This window comes from Pavona decussata, unplaced genomic scaffold (assembly GCF_977016875.1).
Source record: "Pavona decussata unplaced genomic scaffold, jaPavDecu1.1 SCAFFOLD_217, whole genome shotgun sequence".
In the NCBI taxonomy this organism is placed as follows: domain Eukaryota; kingdom Metazoa; phylum Cnidaria; class Anthozoa; order Scleractinia; family Agariciidae; genus Pavona; species Pavona decussata.
Window position 1 is genome coordinate 579519 of NW_028145622.1, and position 25845 is coordinate 605363.

Here is a 25845-nt window from a genome sequence, read left to right on the forward strand (position 1 = left end):
GAAGTTCCTATAGTGCGATATCAACGTTTATGACGGACGCTTAAAATAATTGTCGGCAAAATTTATCATCTACACAGGACGAAAATCCAAGTTTCCGTATTTCTGAAACCTGACGGAAACATGAAAATACTAATTTACGTCACGTTTCCGTGTTGCAGAAACCCACAGAACCAATTTGTTCCGTGTGTGTCACGTTTCCGTCACGTTTCCTGAACGGAAACGTTGCATCATGTTTCCGTTACATTAATGTTGTTAGATTTCCGTTTCTGTCAACGGTTTTCTTTTCTTTTAAAGCTCGCCTTAAATTTTACTCAAACCTAACGTTGCTCAAGCTGGTGCGTGTTTCAGTGTCATTTCAACCGCAGAGTTGCAATGGTTTTGTAGGCCTCTGACCATATAATTGGTTCGAAATGAATCATGATCATTTGACGAGGCAGGGTCAGGGTCAGGTCAGGTTGGAGCTACAGGTCCAGTTGGGCCAATGGATTTTGTTAGGAAACAATATTAACACATTTGAGCCATTTTATGTTGTTGTTGGGTCATTAAATCAAGTTGGCTCATTTGATCTGACCATGACGTCATTGAAGTTGAAATTATCTTTAGCTGGACTGGTCATTTTATTAATTGAGCCATTTGATGTGGTTGGGACATTTGATTGATTAAGTTGGGCAAAATTGTACTGGTTGTCAACTGAACCCAAATGATTGGCTCTCATTGATATTAACATAAAAAAAAATGAATGATATAAACATAAACCTTTTTTTAAAATTTATTTCAGCAAACTGACAACAACTATGTAAAGGCATACAATACAATTTGGTTAGCTGTTTTTTTTTTTAATTTTCTCTGGTGTATAACTCGTCATTTCTTTTATTTCAAAAGCTGGAACAATGCTTCACATTTCGTCAATTTTCTTTTTTAGGTCTAGCCATTAGGTATGACTGGTTTATGCTTATTGTAAACATTAAAATGGTAGCCATTTTGCCAAACATAATGCAGTTCATGTAAAAATGATAAATTTTCTGTTATTTAGAAGAATTTGGAAGGAGCGTAAACTTTACAAATGTGTAAGTTTGTTTGCAAAATCAAAAGCCCATGTTATAAAGAAGCTAATCATCCAGGCAAATAAATCAACAGTCAGCATTGTGACCTTGTACATGTACTTTAAGTAGATAAATCCATGGTTTCGGTGGAGTATTTTTGAAAAAACCTCTCGTAACATTTCAAAATATTCTAAATGCAACTTATCTAAAGCTTGTGATAGTTGGACAATTATTGTGACCTCTCACGCCAAAATGTACACTAATGGACAAGTTCAAACAGCAAAATGCACGGGTAATAACTGATTGAATGTTGAAATATCACTGGTAATGTAAATCATTGATGCACTTGCACCTATGCAAATATGAATAAGTTTTATAAACAAACAAATAAATAAACACAATGGAACCCCACAAGCAGCAACCTATTTCAAGAAACCACATGTGCCCTGACTAAATTTCTATTACACGTAAGTACTAACTAAATCAACTGCAAGTGGTACATGAGAACAGAAGCTACATGAACAGTGTATGGCTTGAAAAAATAAGTCCCTGTAGGAGGTTCATTGCTTTCCTAAACTCATACCCCCTAACTAACTCAAAGTAATATTCTCCTACAAATAGGAGAACAAATTAAATATCTCTGTCCAGAATAAAGCTTATCAACAAATAAAAACTTGGAGTGAATTCTTTGAACAGGCAGAAAAACAGCTGGTCCACCATGCTCAATGTTGTTTGGAAGCCAAACAGAGAGAGGATTTCCAAAGCCAAGGTCTTGTTCTGAGGACTTTAACCAGTTCACAACTGCAAAAGTATGGATGGCCTGCTTTCCCTTGATTTCAACACTGTGAACCATAAAATAACGAATAATTCCAGCTCGCATAATTCCAGGGTTAATGACTCCATTATCACCACACCATGATGCAATAATGCGAGCATAGGGACAAAGTCTAGAACTGGCTGTAGAACCATACCTTTCGCCACACACTGCCAAGGACTTGTATTTCTTGTAAAGGGTAGCCAAGGCCAATGATGCTTCCGTCACTGTTGGATACATGGTGATGTACACAGAACGCAAAGTATTCAGTTCACCTTGGTCAAGACTTCCCAGTTTGTAAGAGCTTTCAAAACGAATAGATGTGAAGTCCGTCCATACGGATTCTTTTCCATGTAAGGGACCAGAAGAGGCCATCATAAGCTGCGAGTTTACAACAGTTTCTCCAAAAATCCCTTTGGAGTCAATTTGTGCTTTGCAACTGAAGAGAAAAAAATTGCTGTAATCTTCTGGGAGATTATATTGCATATTGGCCAGAATTCCAGAAGTCATAAACTTACGCATGATTTGTATTTCTACAGTCTTATTGTTTGTGTGGTAAGAGCCCAAAATACCATTGTATCGTTCAAAGCTAAAAAGCCAAAATCCATAAATACTACCATACAGTGTAGTTCTCCACACACTCTTTAAGGTGCAGGTGAAGGTGCATATTTGGTGTTATAGCTAATTCACCATGAATCTTCTCATATTCTTTGAGGAAATGCATCAGTTTGCAGTCTGAAACCATCAAGTCTGTTTTTGTAATACAGGGCTTGCAGAGAAGACGGCAAGCTAAAACAAATGATTGCCAGTAATGCAGATGTTGATCAGGGAGTACATCCTTCAGAGCATACATTGAGAAGAGAAGGACAAAATTTTTCCATTGAGCAGCAGTGTACCCACCATAATTTGACTTAATGTTTCCAGGAAGTCTTCCAATATCTGATAATGGAGAAATTTCCTCTATCCTTTCTTGAAGTTTCACCAAACCTGCCTTTGTGATTATGTCCTCCTCAATCCATTTGGAAATGACCCTCTTTGCTGTTCCAAGAAACAAGTTATGCATCGGGTCAATCACGCACATCTCAATACTGGTATAATATGGCAGTTCAAACAAAACAGTGTATCTGACTCCTAGCTGACTTGCGAGTTTCTCAGCAGCATTCTCGGACCGACAGTTCTTCACTCGGTAGGCATCTCTTCGGTGTTGCTCGGAAGATCTCTTTGGCCATTCATCCCGGTCATCGAAACCACCATAGTTCTTCTGCTCTCCAAAGCCACCTGGAAATTCCTTGTTGCAATGAGAGCAGCCTCGCCTTGCACTATGCCCGAGGAATCCACACAATTTCCGTGCTGCTGGAATATCTGATGCAAAGCACAAAACTGCTGCCTGAATTTCTACTGCGGTAGATGGACTTTTATAGGTGTTCACCTTGACTCCTTTCCACAATGCATTCAGTTCATCAACAGCAGGCTCAAGAAAGTGGTTTAGAGATTTTGGCTCATGTTTGAGGGCAGGAATGATGCCAACCAGGATAACATTTTCTTTCTTAAACCGGATACTTCTTGGTAGATTAATCAATACCATGTAAATGACCCCGACAGAAAAGTCATTTCGATGTTTAAAAGGTTTAAACCAGTCCACATTCATCATTAGACCAAACGATCGAGGAAGGTTAAGAAAAGGTTTGTTGCCTTTCCAGTTACCAAACTGTTTCCACACTTTCCCATCATAAACATCAGCATACCTGTCATCATCTATTTTTCTTGCTTTCCACTTTTCACACTGCTCTTCTAGTCCAGGACGCTTAAGTAAAGTCTCCAGGGAATCAATGATGCTCTTATAACAGTAAGTCTTGACAGCATAAAATTTGGTGTTCCCATTTCTCAAAACCTTTTGGGCCAGCTGTGCACCACAAGTTTTTGGTCGCCTTGCTCGAGGAAAGGGCACATTGTTACAGGTTTTCGCAAAATTTCGACGTCCATCATTGACAACAATCTCATCCATCTGGTACAGTTTAGTGCACTTTGGGCAAACTACATATTGTAGAAAATTGTCGCGATCAATTTTCAGAAACCGTCTTGCAGAGTAGAGACTTGTTGGTAGATTGGTTGCAAGAACTAAACACAAATCTGTGTGGTCTTTAACCAGTTGACCAATGCAAAATAATAATTGCTGGACAAATTTCAACAGCTGTTCAATTGCATTGTCACTCACATAGTTCTTGTACTGCCAGACTAAAATAAAATATACCAGCCAGGTCAAAATTACTTGCATACGTTGCTGATTTGTACAATGTGGAGAAGGCTGGGGCAATTCCACTTCTTCTGGCTGCAGCAAATCCTCTACATCACTTGGTTCTGAGTCCAAATAATCTGTACCCTCATCTTCAGAACAGCTAGTTTCATTCTCAGAACTCTCACTGGAGTCAACTGGTCCCTGTGACTGAGAAAAAAAATAATGAAAATTAAAGCTATAAGCAAAAAAATAAGCCATGTTTTGTAATAAGTTCCTATCAATTGTTTATGTTCCTGTGAAATGTTATTGGGTAATCATGACTTTAAGGTATAATTTTCACTCACTAGAATCATTGGTATTTCTCAAAAATATTTTAACATGAGATCAGAAACTGCTGGATAATAGGAAATGACTTCCTGGTCAGTAATCATAAAATAATGCAAATGACTAGATCAAAGAGATTGATGAGTAGGCAATGAGTACAATATTTTTTTATATGCAGAAATAAATGTCATGGTATATTTCAAGCCTGGTGAATGAATGAGAATGATGTATTATTCTAGAAAGTGACACAGGCATACTAGGAAAATAGAAATCTGAGTGCTCCTGTTAGGAGTCAAACCTACAACAGTGAAAGACCTTGCGATTACTAGTTCGGATTTTCTACCACTGAGCTACAGGAGACTTGTGGGAGCAAAGGCCATTAAACTAGGTTTATGGGACAAATATCCTGCCAACTGCTAGGATTTGAATGTTGAATGTGTGGTATATGAAAAAAATGCGATGGTATAATTATTTCAAGCCTGGTGAATGAATGAGAATGATGTATTATTCTAGAAAGTGTCACACTTGTTTATCATATTGATTGGCAATAATCAATATGCACATTGTACATCATGATACAAAACAATCTGACTCAAGAGATAATACAGTTAAGAACATATAGAACTTGTACCTGATGATCAGCACTGTAAGATTCAGATCCACTCCAAGCATCTAAGATGTGTAAGAAAAAAAAAATGTTCATCATGTTTGTCTGTAAAAGTACCCTACATGTATGGTGGCCAATACTGAATGTTAAAATAGGTACAAGGAAACTTGTTTGCAAACACAGTGGCTAGCCAGAAATCAAACTCCATGACTTTCTTTAATTTTTTTTTCCTAAATTTTTTTCGTTTTGCTTTTCTTTGATGCATTCCAGTCAAAAAGTTTGTTTTGACGTGTTATATCATAAGAGAAATTATTAAAGCAAACTATTGGACCTACCACCGTGTCCATGAGAGGACAAGGCAGTGGTGATACATGCCATCTCATCAATTTTAATAAAACTTGGCCAGATTGAAAGGCCCATCTAATAACTTCAAAAGCCAAAGTGGTATGATATTTGGAATGTTTTGGGGGGGAGTTAGACGACCCCCCTGCTTTTTTGCGAAAAATTCCACAATTACACTAAAAAAAGGTGGCCTATGAACAGCCCATACTGCGCTTTTCTTTTTGCCCTTTATCACACTTGAGAGCCTGTTCACAGGCTAAAATGGGTAAAGAAGGGTCTTCTTCAAGCTTGTAAAATTTATTTAATCCTATTGTGGTTCCACATGAGCATAAGGACATCCTTCATGAGTTATGTGCAGGAGTCTCAGATTATTTGATTGATTGTCTGTCAATCAATGCAAGTTAATAATAATTATTAACTAATTAACTATAATCTTAGCACAATTTCAAAGACTTGTCTCAACATCTAAATATAATTCAAAACCATTCGAATTTGAAACTTAAAGTTAAGTATATATAGTATATGCAAAAGTTGTTGACAAATGAGTAAATAGTGACAGTATTTTGGACTAAATGTCACCTCAAAGTCAACACATACATGTATACACTTTGTGCTAAGATTATGAGTGGATATTTTGTTTGTTGGAAAGTGAAAACTTGCAACTTTCTCACACTATTAGAGGAAACCAACATTGCCTAATGATGATTTCCGGCTCCTTGTTAAATTTACCATTTATTGCACAAATTATTTTGGTAAAAGTTCCAAACATTATCGTACCATCTGCGAGGGAGTCAGCAGATCACCATGTACTAGAAATGAGTGGGAGAGGCACTTTAATTCGCCCCCAAGTTGTTTTTTTTTTTTTTTGCTGCAACAATGAGATTGTATTAAACCAAGATCTTGTGCAAGATGTGCAGGGTTTGAAGTCGCCATATGCACTGAAAAAGGCAGGTCCCAAAAATTCCTTTATCAATTTGGTTTAAGGCCACAGGTGGAACTGAACCATGGCAGTGGTATCTGTTTGTGGGGATTTGGCTAGTGGAGATATGTGGCCACAAAATCACCATATTAAGCTAAGCTAAATGTATTTTAGTTAATTATTAACTTGCATTGATTATAATTCAGGGGTGTGCCTATTATGCACAAGGAAAGGAACATTTTTTAACTTTTAAATCTTACATTTTATACCCATTTACCTCAAAGCCATAATTTTTCTTAGTAGTAATTACATTCAGTCAGTTCCCCTAACCCTTAAAAAAAACCGCAATAAGACAACGCGAAACTATTCAGTGAAATGTTTGCAGTGATTTGTGGTTGGATGACCAATATGAAGCATGTTTTAGTTTATCACTGATTGAAACGAAGTTATCATCCTTATAGGTTAACAAGAACATTTTTTGCTGGTCAAAACATTGCATAATCCCACACAATGTCCTGCAAAATCAACTTTATTTTCCTACCGCACAATTTGTCCCCCCATTCCTGCACAATTTCAAATTTTTTCCCATGCCCTGTCAGATGCCCTGAACATCTAAATTAAGCCATCAAAATGATTCCTGTGTTCCTTTTACAGCTTTTGCAGCTTGTTCAAGTTTCACTGCAAAAATCTCTTTCTCTTCAATACATCCATATCAGGTTGCAAATAAACACAAACCTGAATCACTTGCAGGAACGTCCTGTACAGCTGGCTTAGAGGATGAATCCACATTTTCATCTACATTTAAATTAAATCATTTTTGTCACTACATGTATCACACAAAATCATAAAATGTAGGTTATAACTACAACCTTATAAGAAGTAGATCTGAATTGGCATAAAAGAAATAAAAAAAGCCACAACCATTTTCTTTTGAACTGCTGGCCATTTTCGATTTTTTATGTTATCTAATTGAAATTAGCCACATTCACACGTCAGTTCCATAGAAGATTAAAGATCGTCAGGTCCAGAATCATTCTCGTACAACATAGGAACTTACACTGTGGTTTACCCATGTGCCGCTTTTCTAGTCTAATATTTAAGTTAGAACTCAGTATAAGTAAGGTTATTGATGATTACTGTGCACATGAATAGGCATTAAAGAAATATATTAGGTACTAATAACCCCAGGGGAGATACTCGGGTATAAACGTGACGGGGGGTCCGACGTATTTTTTTGGGGCTAAAATTTTCAACTCCAGTATTTTTTTGGGCTGAAGATTAAACCGTGTATTTTTTTGGGTCTGAAAAATCTGCGTGTATTTTTTGGGCTCGAATTTCCGCCAGGCTAATAGTTCTTATGCAATTCAAGCCAAAGTTCCTGCAAGATCTAAAAGCATGACTCGAATAATCTGCACGTAGCCGGAGTGCCGAATTTCCAGGCAGCCGCATATTTTCTAAGCGGCATGGGGCCTGGGGGCCACCAGTAAACACCAATGGGAATGAAGACAACGACACTTTGTAAACTGAGACGTCATTTACTTCTCTCCATGACTCATCTATTACACAAGCTTATCATCGGCCCGATCATCGGTATCTTTGCGAACACAATAACTTTCATTGTTGGCAGTCTTGTATTTTTTTGGGTGCACAATATAAGGTCCATGTATTTTTTTGGGGGTGCAAAATATTAGGCTCCGTCAGACCCCCCCCCCCCCCATCCCCGTCACGTTTATACCCAAGTACCCCCCCCCCCCCCCCCTGGGCTAATAACCAAACTGGATCATTAGTTTTTGGCTTCTATTTGTGCAAAAAAGATTTCTGGGTTTTCATAGTTCTACACTGTAGTCAATCTTGTACTAAAAGAAAGTGGTTTATAAGCATGATTGGAAGCTGACATGATAGTAGTAAGCAGGATGTAGCACATACTATTGTAGTTCTCATGTCGTCAGAGGTTGAAAAGCATTGATATTTCAAGGAGAAATTTGATGTTGATCACTATTGGAGCTTTTAATAAATTGGAACACTAACACCCAAAATCGATCAAATTGGATGATCACAAAATGTCACAGCTTCGATTTTATCGATGTCCGATATATTTGTCAAATGATTACCATCGATTTCTACCGACCTACATGTATCATATTCATCCCGGAAATTATCGATGTGTGTAATATCCAAGAATTTGACATTATGAGCTCACCTTCGCTTTCACTTGAGCTGGATCCTGGAACATCTTCAGGCACTGATGATTTTCTCATCTGTTCTACTGTTTTCCACTGGTTTAAGCTTGAATTAAAATAGAGTCTCCGATGTTCATGAAATTGTGAGTTGCTCAGAAACTGTTGACAATGACCACAACGTTGCCTACACCTTTGACGCCTCTTCTTACGATTTGAATCGCCATGCAAACTTTTCCTCTTCATTTCTTCTGTCCGTAAACCCAGCTTACTAGAGATCAAGACAACACGATCTGAAAAAAACGCCAAAAATACAGCGACAACCGGCGGACATGAACCGAGAAACAGTTGTGATTTCTTTTTCTGCGCAGATATGCACAAATGTCACACTGCGCATGTTATTGCGGGCTCACAGTGCTTTGTTGCTATTGACAACAAGTAAAGCAGCGTGTCCTCGAGAAGAAGCGGGAAATTTGAGCTTTGTTTGCAAAGGGACGCTGTCTTCCTCTTTGCATCGAAATCGTAAATCGATCTTCATTCTCGCAGATCTCCTTCTAGACTTTTTTATTTCCACTAATTGTCCTCGTCATCAAGCAAGTGTTATGGCGTCGATATTACCGAATGCTGAAAATCAGGAGATCAGAATACTCGACCAGGAAACCCCAAGAGCTGCACCAGATGATCTTGTGAGAAAACTTCTGGCCGAAGTTTCGGAAATTCGCAAGGAAAACCAGCAGCTGAGGAACGAGGTGGCAAATCTTAAAACCTCAGCGAAGAGAAAACTCTTCCAGCGATCTAAAGAGAGCGATCCCGAGTGTTCGGTAAGTAACTGTTTCTTAAATTCTAAACCAACGATTGATGGAAAATATTCGAGAGACGAATGATCGTTTATTTAACACACTGATAACACTAGTGTGACATTGCTAAAGTGCGCTTAGATTAGTTGACCGGCCAACTGACGTCTTAGTTTTAGGTGCTTACAAAAAATCAAACAAGCACTTCTTTGAAAATTATACTCCGCGGAAGAATAGCTCGGGGGCAACAAACAGTCAACAATCGTTCGCTCTTCGTTTGTGTGTTTATTTGTTACTCAGAGGTGAGAAAACTGATGCATATCAAAACGTATATGCCTGGAGTTTACTTTTAAAGAAATGTGACAGAGAAATAACTGATAACAAGAGATAATTTGACCTTATGGAAATGTCCTTAACTGGAAATTTACAATCCAAGGTTATTTCACGAGGACAAATTATCTCTTTCTTTTCCACATTTAAAGCGCGCTAAGCGCGTGCATTTCCATGCATGGTTGATTTTAATGACATACACGCGACATAACAAGTTACAACGTCCGAAAGCAATACTATTTTAAAATTTCAAGGGCCCAGTTGTTCAAAGTCCAATTAAGCTAATCTAGGGTTAATGCGAACTTTGCGTCCAGTTTGTTTAATTACCAATTAATAAAGTTTTGCCAAATGATTTTTGTCCCTCAGTTTTGACAAAGACTTTTCTTAGCTTTTTTAAAAGAAACTTCTAAGCGAGCGAGCTGGAAACCTCGGTCAACTCTTAATCGAGAATTAGCGTTAATCGGCTTCGAACAACCGGGAAACTGGCTCTGCACGTGCAGATTTATTACTCAAAAACTTATAGGTGAAGCATCCTGCACTGAAATGTTTACTCAAAGAAATTGCAAATGATAAAAGTTGGCGGGTCTCATCAGTGCGAGCTCGGGTACATGTAATAGGAATTTCTGAGCGAACAAGCGTTCTTGTTGGCCCTGTGTATCAGTAGTGCGGTGCTGAGTGTTAAAGTTTTGTTTGGCGATTTACCCTCCACTGAACAGTTTGGTGCCTTATAAAGTCCACCGATGTATTGTACGTGAAATTATCTATACTGTAGTTACTGTAGGTTGTGGATTTTAACGTTCTTTCTTTTGATTTTGTTTTTGTTCTTGGAAAAATACAAGAATGCCGTTAGGAAAGTCTACAAGGAACTGGAACAAAATCGACAACAAGAAGAGGATCAGGAAAATGTGATTGCGTTTGATTTTAACACCAGGTAAAAAAAAAAAATAACAGTGTTAGACAGATCTTGATACTGAAGGTATACAATAGCTCATTATTTTTTTTTACAGAGCTGTGATCATCGCAGCTTAGTAAGTGTTCTAGTGAATGTTGATGGTGGGAAGTTTTCCAGTCGGATTATGGGCGAATGCCGAGTATGCTCCTTAAGAATGTTCAAGTAACATATTTGGTCAATCAAAGTATTATCAAGACGAGCAGGTGAAAATGTGAGTAAACAAGTCTGCGAAAGGGCGGGAAAAAGTGCGCATCAATCATGTAACGTAACTGCTAGAATATTTGTTATTTATTGCCTAGTTTTAAGGAATTAGTTTGATAATTCTCGAATTCCATCAAAAATGTTGTTTGTTTTTATCAATTGTAGTTTCGACAGTCCAGAAAATCAGCGCATGTCCAAGAAAATTCTGAGCGAAGTCCGGTCAGTTTATGGCAAGAAAAAGTGGGAGAAGTCAGTAATCAAGGATAAGTTCCCTGAGATTTTCGTATGCATTTATCTTTTTACCCTTGAAGCCCCAGAATTGAGATCAGAGTATATGGCATTAGTTAAGAGAATAATTAAGTTTGAAGATCAGTCAAGAATTTTGTCTTTGGTAATCTTTTTCTTTTATTCACATGGCATTGTTAGCACAAATTAGCAGCTTGTCACTGTTGGAACTTGAAAAAAAAAGCAATACCCCGGCGGAGACTTCAAAAGAGGCTGAAAACCTGAGTTCGGTAGACGACCATCAAAGAAGAGCCGTTGAGATTATTTTGAATTCTGACGAGATTTCAAGGCCGACAGAGCCAAACAATTTACAACTCTTACCCACTGACAGATTGTAAAACTTTATCAAAGTTTATTTCCAAGGCATTTTAAATGAAAAAGTGAGGGCGTCTTTCATAGCATGTAGAAATTTTGAAGTTCACGTTACTGCATATGATCAGTTTCGCAATCGTTCAATGATAGTTCGCTTCTAATTTCGATCAATCATTTCGTGTTATCGATTTTTAACATACCGTATCATTTTAGGTGCTGTTCAGCAACACTGGCGGTCAACAAGGGACGACAATACTAGGCGAACAAATTCTAAATACGAGGAACATCGGATGCAAGCAAAGCAAAACAATCGTTTGAAAAGGGTAAGTTTATAACTAAAAGTTATAAGCGATTACTCCAGGCTGCTCTTCGGTGTCAAGCAGTCTCAGCTCTCTTTAACCCCTACTCTACCATTTTTTTTTTGTCATTTGATTTTTGGCGATTATACATTTATTCTATCTGCAATCAAGCCTCTCTCAGTCAATAAATGGATCTAGACGGAAATAGTTTTTAAAACAGAGTGTAGTGCAATGTCGAGTGAAATAGGCCTTATCACGGTTTTCGACGTCATTTTGACGAGTAGGCAAACAGGCTTGAAATAACAGTGTTTGTATGGAAATCCGATGTCAAATAATTTTCATTAAACATCGCTTCTAAAAAATTCACGAATTGGAAACTTTTGGCATTAGGAAAAGGATTTTAAGAAAAAATTGGAGGGATGTAGCTGTGCCGGAAAGCGCCCAGTCGTGTTTTTAACTTTCCCTACATTTCCCTGTATTTTTTTCCCGCGAACAATTTTTTTAGTAGCAGTTCACGGCTGGTTCGCTATACAGACAAATGTATGGAAAGTTCAAAACACTACTGGACTCTTTCTGGCACAGCTACATGTACATCCCTCCAATTTTTTTCTTAAAATCCTTTTTCTGTTTTTCTTCATTACCTCAGTCGATAAATTCCAACATCAGTTTGTCTAATTATAACCGCCTATTAACTGAACATTTTACTTGCATAGCTATCAGCAGATTTTTATTTATCAACTAATGGTTTTATCATTTATTTTATACATGGATGGCGGCATTTTAGTCCAAAGGCCATCACGAAACACGTTCCTAATGATTTTTCTCTTTTTTTGGTTATTCATTTAGAAACTTTCTAGACGCCTCTCAACCCTAGAAAGGTCGACGACGATCCTTTCGGACGCTGACAAAGCAAAGGCGCGGGAGATTCTCTCTTCTCCTCAAGCATTGTCTTACATGTCTTCAGAGAACAGCGAAGAAGAAACAGAGGCGAGAATAAATGGCCCAAAGCCAAGGAAAATAAAAAAGCTACAGTGGGAAAGGAGTAAGCTCAGGAACATTAAGGCTAGACTGGATGAGGAGTATCTCAAAGGTCTGAGCGAGAGGCAACGACGCACCACTGCGCATGTTAGCCGGGGTGACGAAGTGTCAACTCGTCCCTGTCCAAATGATGGCCCTCGCTGGGCAGTTCGTAGTGATTGACATTAGCTGAACCTTAATTTCTTAAGTTGTATTTCAAAAAGCTTCTTTCAGATCCAGTCGATAGGAAAAATTCATGTTGATATGACTTTTTTTTCTCTTTTTACTTCGTGTATTAAAATCGATAAGTTAGGTCATTTTATGTGTACTGCCAACGTGGCTATTATTGACAATAAATCAGTAGACTTCTAGTGGAATACTGTGTTTTGATTTAGTGTAGACCATCAGTAGTCCCGCCGGACTTCCTATTTTTTCCCAGCAATTTTTCCAATGCAAATAAAACATAAGATCGCACAAAGAGAAGCAACGCGCAGTTCCCTAGATTTAGAAAGAACATCCACCAGGAAACGATTGCACTAGGTGCTGATCACAAAGCGATGTGATATAAAAAGAACCTGGAAGACAAAAAAAACAAACAACAACCACAAATTAAACAGACCTTCTGGAGAAGCGAAAACGGAAGAATCACCTTGAAATTAGAGGTTTCCGATGCGGAATCGTGATGTGGCGCGAATATATAGGGTTCAATTACGTTGGCGGAAACATAAAGAAAAACTCGTTTCCGTAGCGTTACTTCGTGTTTCCGCAAGTGCTATCACGAAAATACGCTAACGGAAACTTGTGTTTCCTTCAAAGGAAACCTGACGGAAACATACAAAAAAGTGGTACGGTTCCGCTGTAACCGCAGCGACGGAAACATGAATAAACGACATGTATCCGCTACCGGAAACACGTGTTAGCCGTTATGTTTCCGTAACGTTTTCACGTGTTTCCGCAACGTTTCAGTTTGCGGATTCTTGACATTTCGTCCTGTGCTAGATCGAGTCCCATGGTGGATCGGTTTCTAATATTTATTACTTTCAAAATTTGAAATAATGACCTGGTATTGTAAAGGAACTCAAAAATTAAATACCTGCCTTCGAGATTTGTCGTTGAGAACAAAAAAGACGTTAACTTTAGATGAGTGGATGGTTTTAGTTAAGTGATTTGCGTGACGGTAATCGTGACAGCGAGCCATCGAACTAGTCAAAATACCCTGCACACTTTTTATTCTGGATACTTCGCTTTAAGCGGGCCAAAAAAGGCACTTCGAGAGCGTGAAAAGGAAGGATTGAGGTTAGACTTCATCTATAGTTTCGCTCCAGAAAACGTATGCCGGGACAGATGTAGGCCTCTGAAATCGACCCTAATTTCAATTCGAAATCTAACCCTCAAAGGTCTCTGCCTTTAACTAGTGAATTAGCACATTAAAAATAAGACTTGCGACTTCATTTTTATACTAAACGAGAGATAATAGAAAGATTTACTTGCAGCCGAGATAGAAAAACGGGAGTAGTTATTGTTGCTGTGTGCGAGGCTGCTAAAGATGCACGATTTTCCCGTTTTTCCGGGGGGCTGAATCGGGCGTGAATCCGTAAATTCAACTTTTCTAATTTTCAGAAAAACGAAAGAGCGATGGAACTTTTGATTGTGATTTTTGAAAATAGTTCACCAAAGGGAACATTTAGGTGAAATAAAATGAAATCTGAAATTTCCTCTTTGTCGTGGGATTTTTGATATTTACGGTCAGTAGCTCTTAAGTAAATAAGAAACCTCTCCAAGTGTCAGGTCTGTGCGGTATTCTGTACTCAAGTTATTTGACAAAATGTTTCACACAAATTTATATAGCTTAGTAAGGAGACGCCATGTTAGTAATCTTCTGAGGGACACAAACATGGCGGCCGGAAATCGGAAAAAACATCTGGAGTTCACTTTTACCAGAAAAGAGGTTGGTTTTCCCTTGTAAATTTTCGAATGTTAAGGTAAATATTTCTCCTCAAACTTAAATTGTTTAGAATGCTGAAAATCACCCGAATTCTTTCGAGACCTGGTCGGCGCTACACAATCCCCGACCTTTGTTTCTGTTTGTTTAAGTTTTTTATTCACACACAACATACCCTTACTGGCGTTGGGTATAACCCTTCACTCGAGCGGCTAAGAAGCGAATCGGGCCGACCCACGAAACATGTGATTGCCTCTTGTAAACCAACAAAATCAGTTGATCAACTTTCGAGTAGTCCACTTTTTTTCTGCATGATACCCTCATTACATTTCGGTACCATGAGGTTGTCAAGACGGCGCTTCCGTTTTCCTTTGCAACTCCGTCATATTCTTTTTCAGTCCATAGCGAACCCATATGCCTACTTATCAAAAGTCTGATCAAAAGTCTGCGCTAGTATTTGAAATCTGTGAAAGGCATTCCATAAAACGAAAGAGAGAAACACGTTATATCTTCTTGAATCGAACTGATGCGAGACAAGTGGGATAGATTTCGTTTTGAGTTGGATACCTTGTGTAAAATTGTTTGTCGCGCCGCTTCGACCGACACAGAATTTCCCAATGCCCGTTATGGAGCTATCCCGTTTCACATAGGTGTACTTATGGCACAGGGTTCTCGTTATCGACGAACATTTCTACACAGCGTATTCAGTTCAAAACGACATTCATCCCTCTTTGTCTCACAGCAGATCAGTTTAAGAAAACATCAGCCTAGTTTGTGTCTTTTATTTTATTACGTTCCGTTCACAGATAACAACTAGCGCACACAGTTTTGAAATAAGCATTTAGGCTCCCTATGTTCAGACCAAATACGATTTCCCGGAGCCTATGTATCTCAGTCAATATTTCTTCACAATTAATACAAACCAGTTACAGCATTCTTCTTGTCAGCAGCTGGTTTGGCTTGACACTTCTTACAGGCACAAACAGCCTCCGCGAGCAGTCTTCCCTATTAAATTAAGTGTTACTGGGCTCTTGTATAACAAAAATCAAACGACACAGAGCCAGATTTTTGTATTGAGTGAGTTCGGTGGTATATGTTAAGAAAGTGTATCACAACAAATGCGTGAAGTCCCTAGTTCTTGTATCATGTTAACCCTATCTGCAACAGGGTTTGTTTTTGTTGCTGTTGTTGTTGTTGTTGTTGTTTTTTGGCTATTTCCGTCTGGGGTCAGGAGGGAAAAGGTTGAGGGGAGGGGGGGTGGAGGGAATTCCGCGCACGCTCCATAACTTTGCAACAATTGAAACTATAAAAATGAGGCTTGGAGAAGAGTTGAAACATGTTTCTTTGAGTTCTACAAAGGAGATGATGACGTCATATGACGTGTTTACTAGGACATGATTACCAAATACGGCTTTCTTGAACCAGCCATCTTGGTTTTCTGGATTTCCCCAAAACTTAGAGAAAGTACAGAAGTCAAGCAAACCAATAAAGGAAAACTAATATGAGCTAAGACCGTAATAAAACCAATTTCTCTTCATTTTAGAAAGGGATTTCCATTTTCTGAAAAAACTGCCTGTCAGAAAATGGTTGCCGTTGTAATATCAAAGTCAATGAACACTAATTACTAATCGACCACATCGATTTTTTTCCGGATCAATTTCCTTAATAGCCCTGAAGTTTCATAGCGTCTGCGCAAATATTAAAACGGGAAGGGTTAAACTGTTGAAACAAAAGAACTCTCCTCCTCCTCTGAACTGAAGAAGATCACTCCACAAAACAGGGAAATACTTTCTTAAAAGTACACCTAACCACCAGTGAGGGATTTACGGCTGCTGCTGTTGAAAAGACTTGTTGAAAGTCCATATATTTTGACTATACTACAACATCAATCCCACCACTCAAGGCTAATTCTCGTGTTATATGTTTTGTAATTAAATCCAAACGATGAACTCACTGCTCTACCTAAATCCCATTTGAAGACCACTCGGCTTTCTTTCTAAATTCCAAAAATAGGAAAAAGAAAACAAACCAAAAAAAAAAAAACAAAAACAAAACAAACAAAAAAAAAAGTAAGCCTGTAAACAACAAACAAGACTTCTAGAAGACGTATAAGGACCAAACTACACCATCTCCAAGAGTTCAGCATCGAAGATGAGGTTCGAGATCGCGACAGTGAGAGAAAAGAAAAGGGAAAGGTGTATGCAGACTTCCAAAGGAACGCACGTGAAAGCGAGATTCGAGAAAGTGATAAGGTGTTACTGAGGCAGGAGAAAGAGAACAAACTGTCAACGCCATATAAAAAGTCTCCCTTTACAGTTATTCAGAAGGATGGAAATAGTGTCCTTGTTGAGGCTGATGGTGTGCAGTACCGCCGGAATGTAACCCATGTGAAGAAGTATTTCGAGCAAGATCATGATGTGTTACCAGCCACTAGTAAGTCAACAGATGTTTCAGAGGCTCAGAGAGCAACACAAAGTTCATCAAACCAAGAGTCCAGAGAACCTGTAAATGTTTCCTCTGAGAGACTAAGTGAGGACGGCCCATTGGAGTACACACAATCAGATGACGCTACTATGAAGCAAAGAGATTCTGTCGCCTTACGTCCAGCAAGAGTCAAAAGATTACCATCTAAATTTCAAGACTATGTTTTAGGCTTTATTCAGCTTGATTCAGAGTAGAACTTTGAGACTTTGGAAGAGGAACTCTGAACTGAACTTGAACCGTTGTTGTGTTTTGTTATGTTTTCACTTAAGAGCGGATGTCTGTAAATATCAACCAGAGGTGAGCAATAGCGAAAAACTCAAAATTCTCAAAAAAAATTCACAACATAGCCCAGGGTAAACTATTGCAAGAAATACATGTTTTACTTCGATCTGATAATTATTTTAGATGTGAGGCCATGATCTTGAATTCACCGCTCCTGAACCGGGTTTTCGGTGTCTGACACCACATGTTTCAAATACCTTGTTTTAAAAATCAAACCAGTTTTGTTCCAAACGAAAAACATCCAGTTTGATAAAGTACATAATTATAGACATCATGAATGGTATGTGACTCATCTGAAGTGAAAATTAAATATTTAGGAGATTTTTCAATATTTACAATCTTTTAAGCGATTTCTCGTGATGCCAAATTGACAAATTTGCGAGGCTAAAATCATCAACTGTTACATGGCGTTGAGGATAAAAATTTACACCAAGTGAAAGAGCATCATTTCTTCTTATAAAATCCGCTTTCAAAACTATGGGCAACACAGAAGGAAATTTTTGAAGCCGCGAATTACAAGTAGTACTTTAGTAAAATTTAAGCTTTTCTGTCACGGCATTCCGATGCTAAAACTCAGATAAACACAACATGAAAACGTTTCAAACATTAATGGTTTATTGATTCTTGCTATAGGCTTTGGCCCACGTTCATAATATTACTTTCCATGGTTTTTACTCATTTCGGGGTAGCCACAAAAGATTTTAGCAGTTTTATTAAACCCCGAGTTCAAAAGCGTACAAAGGTCACAAAGGTACGTTTGCATAGTCGAAACACAAACGCCAATTCTCGTCAAATGAATTCGGACCCGAATGTTTTGCATTGAATCTTACTTTACAGTTGTTCAGTGTCACATTGGCTTATTGATTTGAGCCGTCGCTGCTAAACACGAACACTCAAAACAATACGACAGGAACAAAGTCACACGTCTTTCTCCATTTTACTGATCGACTACTTCATTTAAGAAGAAAAAGGAGCTGTAAAGTATAATTTGCACTACTTTTTCCTGCGACATCGAAATGGTATGCAACTTTGTTGCGCATGTTTCGTAGGCTAATTGACCGGAATAACTATATTATTTTAAAGCAGAGTAGGAAAAAATCTGGGATCGAAAAACATTGAATGGCTGTCTTCAGTCAGTCTGATTAGCTTTAGGGCCCAACATGCGATGTTTGAAAACATTCACGGGCTCCAGATGTCAATCGTTTGTGAATCGGTTCTGGCTCATAATTCGTGACGTGAATTGCGAGCTGCAAGTATCGCACGCATATTCGATCTTTCTTGAGTGGGAAAGAGTTTGAATCAGAGCTTGAAACTTAGCAAAAATAAAGTTCTTTTCTTCGTCTTTCGAGATATGAGATTTAATTTAGAGAAAATTACATACCAGAGACACTTTTATTTTAATGAAAATAGGCATTAGTTTCAAGGCCATTTTGAGTAGCGTACACAAATCTGCATGCTTTAGAAAGCAGTCAGCGAGTTTGGAATGTTTATTGTATCAATTCTCTTGTGAGATGGTTGGTCTAGGTTTGTGTAAAGTTTCAAGTTCATCGGGTTATTTCACACTGAGAACGGGGCTTCGTCTTTTGACCTAAATTTTCACCGTTTTCATCGGCCCGTGACCGCACCTGGGCCGCATTTCAAACTCTTGCAATTTTCTCAAAAAATAAAATACCTTGAAACTTTAAAATATGATTTTCGAAAATAGTTAATCCAAGGGTATCTTCAGACGAAATATCAGAAATTCGACCAAGTGGTCGCTGAAATGCAGTTCTCGATTCTTACAGGCAGCTGCTCTTAAGTACTTTTTTTTCTGACAGTAATAATAGTGTATTTTAACCAGACCAATAAATATCAAGACGAAAAAATCCATTAGGTTCAGTAAATTTGTGAAAACGTCTTTGCCCAGTGTGAAAAGTGTTCTGGTCTTGATCTGAAGGTTAGCAAGGCATGGAGTCCATTGTGCTGATTCTTTATCTCAAAACTGCCTACCACTTTGTTTCTATTTCCCTTAAGTCTAAAAGTAATCCCGAGCTGACTGAACAAAATGCTTTAGCATATCGTGCTTTGACTTGTCTTCCTATTCTTCTATGTGCGCGCCTGTGGGGGGAGACGAAGGGGTGGGGGGGTCATGACATTATGGTTGGGACTTAGTGAGTCCATACTACAGAAAGCGGCTTTGTAAACCTAACTATGGCATTCCCCTTGTCTCGCTTTACATCCAGACCTTTTAAAATACAATAACTACCTGACAGGGATGTTAGAAACGAGTTGAAGACAGATTTATTAATATATCCAGGTTGATAGATATATTTGTCTCCTTTAGTCTCTCCTCAGGTTGATGTTTTTCCAAGAAACCAAACTGTCCCTGAAGGCAAAACTACCAGCATCAGCTGCAAAGCCAGTGGTGTCCCAAAGCTAACAGTGAGGTGGAGTTTTGAGAATGAAGGCCTCCCCTCAGAGGCAACAGTTAAAAGTACTGAAAAAGAATCACTGCTCCAGTTACCAGACACTGTAAAATACATGGAGGGAGCATACAAGTGTACAGCAAGAAACAGAGTCGGAGAAGCAGAAGCCATTTCAACTCTTCATGTAATAGGTATGCTTTTTATCTTGAGTTGCAAAAGTTTTCAAACTTTTTTGTTTGCGCAAAATTAGGCACCACTATTTTAGGGGAAATTTGAATCAGAAACGAGATTTTGTTATCTTCTTTATCAGGTCAATTAAGAAAGAATGTATTGCTTTGTTTTTCACCTTGGCGTTAATGGAGAGAGAAACGAACGCTGAAGGAGAGAAGAAAAAAAGGGCCGAGGGCATACCTTTATTCCAGCCTTGACTGCCCCAAATAACCAAACAATCAGTGCGTGTCAAAAGTGGCACGTGGGCAGTCTAGGAGACACCATATTGCGCGAGCATCTCAGGGTAGACTGCAGAAAATTTTTTGGCGGCGATCACGTGGACGTTAGCTAAAAAGAGATGTCCAGTGTTTCTTTCATCTCCTAAAGGAAAACTCCCAAGTTTGTTCTATGTATCAAGAACGTCTCAAACCATTTTCGGGACACAGTCCAACACGGGGAAATATTTTTACAACAAGTGAAAAAGTGACAAAGCGGAAACGAAAATGTCTCTGGTATACGAAATATCTAATCATAAAAAAATAAACATACAAGTAAAAAGTAAGCAAGGCTGATACCGTTTAGAAAACTTAATAGCACAGAGATATGATAGAAATCAAACCGAAAGTAAAAAAAAGGCATTTGTGGACAGCTGTTTCCAGCTGGTTGGCTCTCGTTTACACGGTGTAGCAGTAGAATGTTCAAGCAACAGATAGTCAGTGTTCTACTAAATGCACTTAAAAGTGACTCAGGATGTTGCGAGCGTTATAGAGCGTGACTATGAGCAATGAGCAATCAATTTGAGATTTCATGCCGCTGTCGCGAACGAAAAGCAATCATTACCACTAAAAGAACACACATATGTGCTGAAAAGCAACTTTACTGTCAGAAGACGCTTAAAAAAATGACATACAATGTCACATACTTTGCAAGCCAGGTGAGTGGATTGGTTTATCGCTATTGATTATCCTAATTTGTTCAAATTTCGAAGTACTAGTGCACAAAAAGCCTCCTCCTCTCCTCCATGCCAGGTATCTTACTGAGAACACTTACTGTTTATATCTCTCTTTATTTAACATCAGAGAAACCAGCTGCTGAAATAATCCCAAAGTCATACCTTCCACTTAAGCCAGGAGATCATTTTACATTGACTTGTGTAGTCAATGACCCTAATGCCAAGGTCAAATGGAAGAAAAACGGCGCCACAGTAACTCGAAGGGCTGACATCAAGAAGGAGGGTAACAAAGGCACTTTTCTTATTGAAAATGTCGAGCCAGAGGACAGTGGCTATTACGCATGCGAGGCTGTCAATCAAGCGGGCCCTGCTCTATCCTCGACTGTGGAGATCAGTGTTAGGGGAAAGATGGCATCTACTGCAGGTGAAGTGTTCTTTTTATTTAAGGCAACTATTGGTTTAATAAACAAACATCTAAAATATTGAAAACTAGTATCCTGCAATTACTAAATTAAGAAATTATGATAAGCGTTGCCATTTAAACTAAACACAAATGATCGGCATATAGTTGAAGCTGATTTGTCTTAAGATGTGTTGTTTTGTGCCTCAGCGGACAGAACTGAGCAGGTATTAAGCTAAATGGCGGTCAAGTGATAAAATTTCTGGAGAACTCTCAGTAAGCTAGGATTTCTAGTAAATATCGTTCAAATCGGCCAAAACTGGGACAGTGAAATCGTACGCAATAACACTTGATAGGTTTGTCGAAGCTTTGGAAGAAGAATTTTGGGGAGGGAGGAGGCTGGGGGCATTTGATCGCCGATATTTCAATCTATATTCCGTACAGTTATTCCGTGCCAATTTTTTGTCTTCTATTTTAAAGGGCAAGGTAACTCCAGAAATCATGTCTTTTCTTAATATAAGAATTTAAAGTACACACTGAGTTGAGTTGCTCACCGTAGTTTCACCTTCTGAGGTACATCCGATTCATATGAAATTCGTAGGCTTTTCATTCGCTGGGATGGTCGTGTGTACAACAAAACTCACCTTGTGTAGCATTGTAAGCAGCATCATTTCAAAAAGATACTACAACTTTCTTTAACGATTTCATCCAGGAGTTGGCTGGTTTAGTCACGGATCTAATTTCTAGAGTAGGAGCGTTAACAAATTGCTAACCGTAAGTTAACGAACATTGATCTCGTACGTATCCCCTTGCAGGATGGACGCTGAAGTGGTACTACATTGTTGGTCCTTTGTTGGCTGTAATATTTCTCACGTCAGTCGCCTGCTACATTCGCAAACGTCGAAGGGCAGGTACGAACTTTTTGTCCTTACGGCACACTTGCCATTTTTTTTTTCTGAATAATGTGATAGCTTTTCGGACCTAGGGTTCTAACAACTGAAAAAGGAAACCGTATGAACAATGTGCCAGATGAAAGAAGATATGTTGCCAGAGTTTCAGTTAACCTAAACATACTGAACAGTTATGAAGTTGGAATACCCTAATAAAATGAAGCAATGTCAAACAACGTCTCGAGGGTAGTAGCCGCTTCAAAAGCGAGAAAAAAAAAATATAAATTTACAAAATCATTATTGTATACTTTTTTAAATCTTTTTGTTCATTATTTTATCTTGAAATAAATATAATGAAGAATGGCTTTTAATTAAATACGACAATATAATTGAAAATAAAACATAACATCATGGGAAATGATGATAAAAACCAACAAATGCTACGCGAAACAGTTACTTAAAACTATACCTTAAGCAATGTTATTTAAGCTAATGATGTCAGAACTTCCCTTCCAAAGCAGTTGTTTAATGATTATTAATTAGTTGCAATATGTCAGCTATTGGCACATGAATAAAATCTGCTGAAGTGTTGGCAGATGTTTTCAGCTGATGATGTCATAACTTCTCATCGAAAGCAGTTGTTTAATAATTACTTACCTTCAAATGACACCTATTTGCATATGAATAAAATCTCCTAGCCCTAAGCAGATGTTCTCATCGGTTGATGTCATAACGTTCTCTTCCTATCCAGTTGTTTATTAAAAAGAAACTGACATAAACAAGCGTAGAAATCTATAATTTCAAGGTAAAATGCCGTGTGAGATTTATCATATTTTTTGCGAAAATCCCTGAGAAATATCCACATATTAAACCGAATCCTGAGCCTGATAGAGATGCCCTTAGCCGTTGTTTTCATCGGTTGATTCTATAACTTTCTCTTCTTACCCAGTTGTTTAATAAAAGAAGAAATAAAGAAGAATTAACTATATAATTTTAAAACAAAATGCTAAGTGAAGTTTACCAATCTTTTGCGGAGATTGCTGAGAAATATCCATACTTTAAAGCAAATCTAGAAAAGTGTCCTCACCAGATGTTTTCATCGGTTGATGTTATAGCTTTCTTGTCTTACCAAGCCCTTGAATAAAAAAGGCAAAGAAGCATTAAAGTGATTAATTTCAAATGCTGAGTGAAGTTAATAAATTCTTTGCGGAGATCGCTAAAAAAAATTCAGAAATTAAATCAAATCTAGAAAAATGCTATCAAGAAATCTAAACAAAATATAGCACAACTCAAAAGGTTTTTTGTTTTAGACATAACACGTTTTATTGACTTCCGCTGAGTTGCTTCAAGGAGCTCCGAAGAATGAATATGAATTAATAATAACATTAAAAAAATGCTGCCCTGAGATATTTTAGATTGCAAGAAGAACATGTTATTACTAGCTTCAAGACAAAGATTGCTGCTGAAAGAAGCAAAAAATTGCCTACCACCTTGTTGTACCATCCAGGTACAACAGTCAACAACAAGAATTAAAAAATTAATTTTGCAGATTAATATCTTCTACTTAATTTTGAAATGTGCTTTTAATTTCAAGATGCTAGCTACTTTTATCAAAAAATGTAGTTTGACATTTATTAGAAACAAATTTTCAACCGCCACCTACGGGCAAAGGTGATATCTCTCTCTAGGTATAGGGGTGAGAGCGGGAAAATCAAGTACAGCTGCCCACCAGGTTAACTGAAGAATGTCCGTCTGAAATCTCCCGGACAGACAGGGTCTATCGCATTATGCGTAGAGTAGCCTGCAGAACAAGCGTTATTTAAATTATTATTTTCAGGCGAGCGTAGGCAAGCGTGAGGCCAACCTCGTTGTAAAATGGGGATGGACAGGACAAGAGCCCCGGCATCGGCTGGTCACGGGTTCACCATAATAATTTTAAATTATGCGACCCGCTGGGAATTCCAACAATCAATGAGCGGATAACCCCTCCAGTACGTTGTAAATCCAATAATTTTTAATCCTTTGATCTTAATAATCTTGTGCATGGCGCAATCAACACGCTCTTAGTCTAGTCAATGATTCGGGTTTGTGGTGATAGCATGCGTACGAAAAGCGTAAAAAATAGGCATCAACAAGAACGTTCCCTTTGCTTGTGGAAATGCGATGAATGACGATAATTACCTTCCAAAGCACAGTGCGCAGAGGAGGTATTCAAGCGCTTGATGCGGAGCATAAATGATTCAAATATATTCACTCTTTTTTTATTAGAACCTTTTTTAAAGAATGTGGAAGCTGAGATTAACTAAAACTAAACAATATACTTAGAGCATTACCCACGCTGACAGTCAGTTAAGACCATTTTTATTACGGCCAAATGTTTTTTTTTTTTTTTTTTTTAAATGAACAGTTTAAAAAAGAGATCTTGCTGCGTGTCTATTGAAATAAACAAGCCGACAATGTTTGTTTGGCCAGCAGGAGACGAATGGTGACCTTTTCGGAAAGCATAGATCTCAACAAAAAAAGCTGTTAGAAATATAGCGCATTTAATTAAGTGAGCCAAACCAAACCTAGCTTACTTGCCTCAAACGGCGCAAGAAGTATAGTCGCCAACTGAACGGACAGAACAAGAGATCTAATTAAAAAGGGATTAGGTGAAAGCCACAGGACTCAGAATACAAAATGATTTCCCGGATACTTTAACAGTATTAAACTTTTACGTAGTTGGTCTTTTGTAATTAAGTTTAAAGAGCAGACAAGGAACGATACTTTTTTCTCCCTTGACCGGCAGGAAGTCAGGTAGGAGCTGGAATAGTAGAAATTTCCCGAAACCATTTGAGGGAACGGCAATAACATCTGGGCCTTTTAGCTCTTTCGGCATATGACCGCATATACTCAAAACTCCTCACTTGAGGACTGACAGAAACTGAAAGAATAAAATTAACAGTGTTTTAAAGCCAACCCAAGCCGACTTACTACGTAAATTTTCTTACTGTTAACGCCATGATTTTGCTACGATAATAATGCTCATTGTAGCTGCATAAAGGCGTTTAGTCGTTCGAGCGCGAAGCGCCCGTCGGCGTCGGCTGGATCATGTGACACATCATGCATTATCTATTCATCGCTAATTTATTACACCCAAGATTTTTGGGTGTTTGTTGAGCATGAGACCAGCCGATTCCAGGATCTTTTCCCGCCACTCCCAATTTTACGAGAGAAAAGCTCTGGTAACGAGGTTCGCGCGAGGCGAGCGTGAAGCGCAAGTTACGCGTGACTCGCTTACCTCCGCTCGGCGAGTGTAAAACGTAAATAAATAAATCAATAAATAAATGAATAAATAAAAACAACGCCTTTTCTGCAGGCAACATTTAGAGGGAATTATTTTTGCACAAGTCTATTTTACCTGCTCTTGTTATCGTGAAACAATATTTAGAATTTTAGGTTAACATCATCGAAAAAAATATATCAAATAGTTTATTTTTTTTTAATCGTATGATTACTAACAGTCGCACGTTAGTACAGAATTCAGATGTTGTGTCTTAGTGAAAATTGTGTTAATGATATGAACCGACAGTAAATATTCCTACTGAACTCTAAATGCAGCCAACTAATTATCATTATTATTATTATT

General features: G+C 38.2%; 2 protein-coding genes and 1 long non-coding RNA gene across 3 annotated transcripts; 1 reads left to right on the forward strand and 2 right to left on the reverse strand.

Annotated features, from left to right (window-relative positions):
• Positions 1 to 214: 214 nt before the first annotated feature.
• Positions 215 to 2487, reverse strand: LOC146459699 (uncharacterized). The gene has a single exon (XM_085089163.1). It carries the CDS (start codon positions 2377 to 2379, stop codon positions 1639 to 1641), a length of 741 nt encoding a protein of 246 aa, XP_084945289.1. The 5' UTR covers positions 2380 to 2487; the 3' UTR covers positions 215 to 1638.
• A 1713-nt stretch (positions 2488 to 4200) lies between these two features.
• LOC146459700 (uncharacterized) lies at positions 4201 to 7076 on the reverse strand. The gene is made up of 3 exons (XR_014857834.1): positions 7021 to 7076; positions 5049 to 5089; positions 4201 to 4300 (listed from the first exon to the last, which is right to left on the reverse strand). It is a non-coding gene; the product is annotated as an uncharacterized LOC146459700 (long non-coding RNA).
• A 1635-nt stretch (positions 7077 to 8711) lies between these two features.
• LOC146459701 (uncharacterized) lies at positions 8712 to 12836 on the forward strand. The gene is made up of 5 exons (XM_085089199.1): positions 8712 to 9283; positions 10426 to 10517; positions 10905 to 11003; positions 11551 to 11659; positions 12482 to 12836. The coding sequence occupies exons 1-5, from the start codon at positions 8795 to 8797 to the stop codon at positions 12833 to 12835; spliced, it is 1143 nt and encodes a 380-aa protein (XP_084945325.1). The 5' UTR covers positions 8712 to 8794; the 3' UTR covers position 12836.
• Positions 12837 to 25845: the final 13009 nt, after the last annotated feature.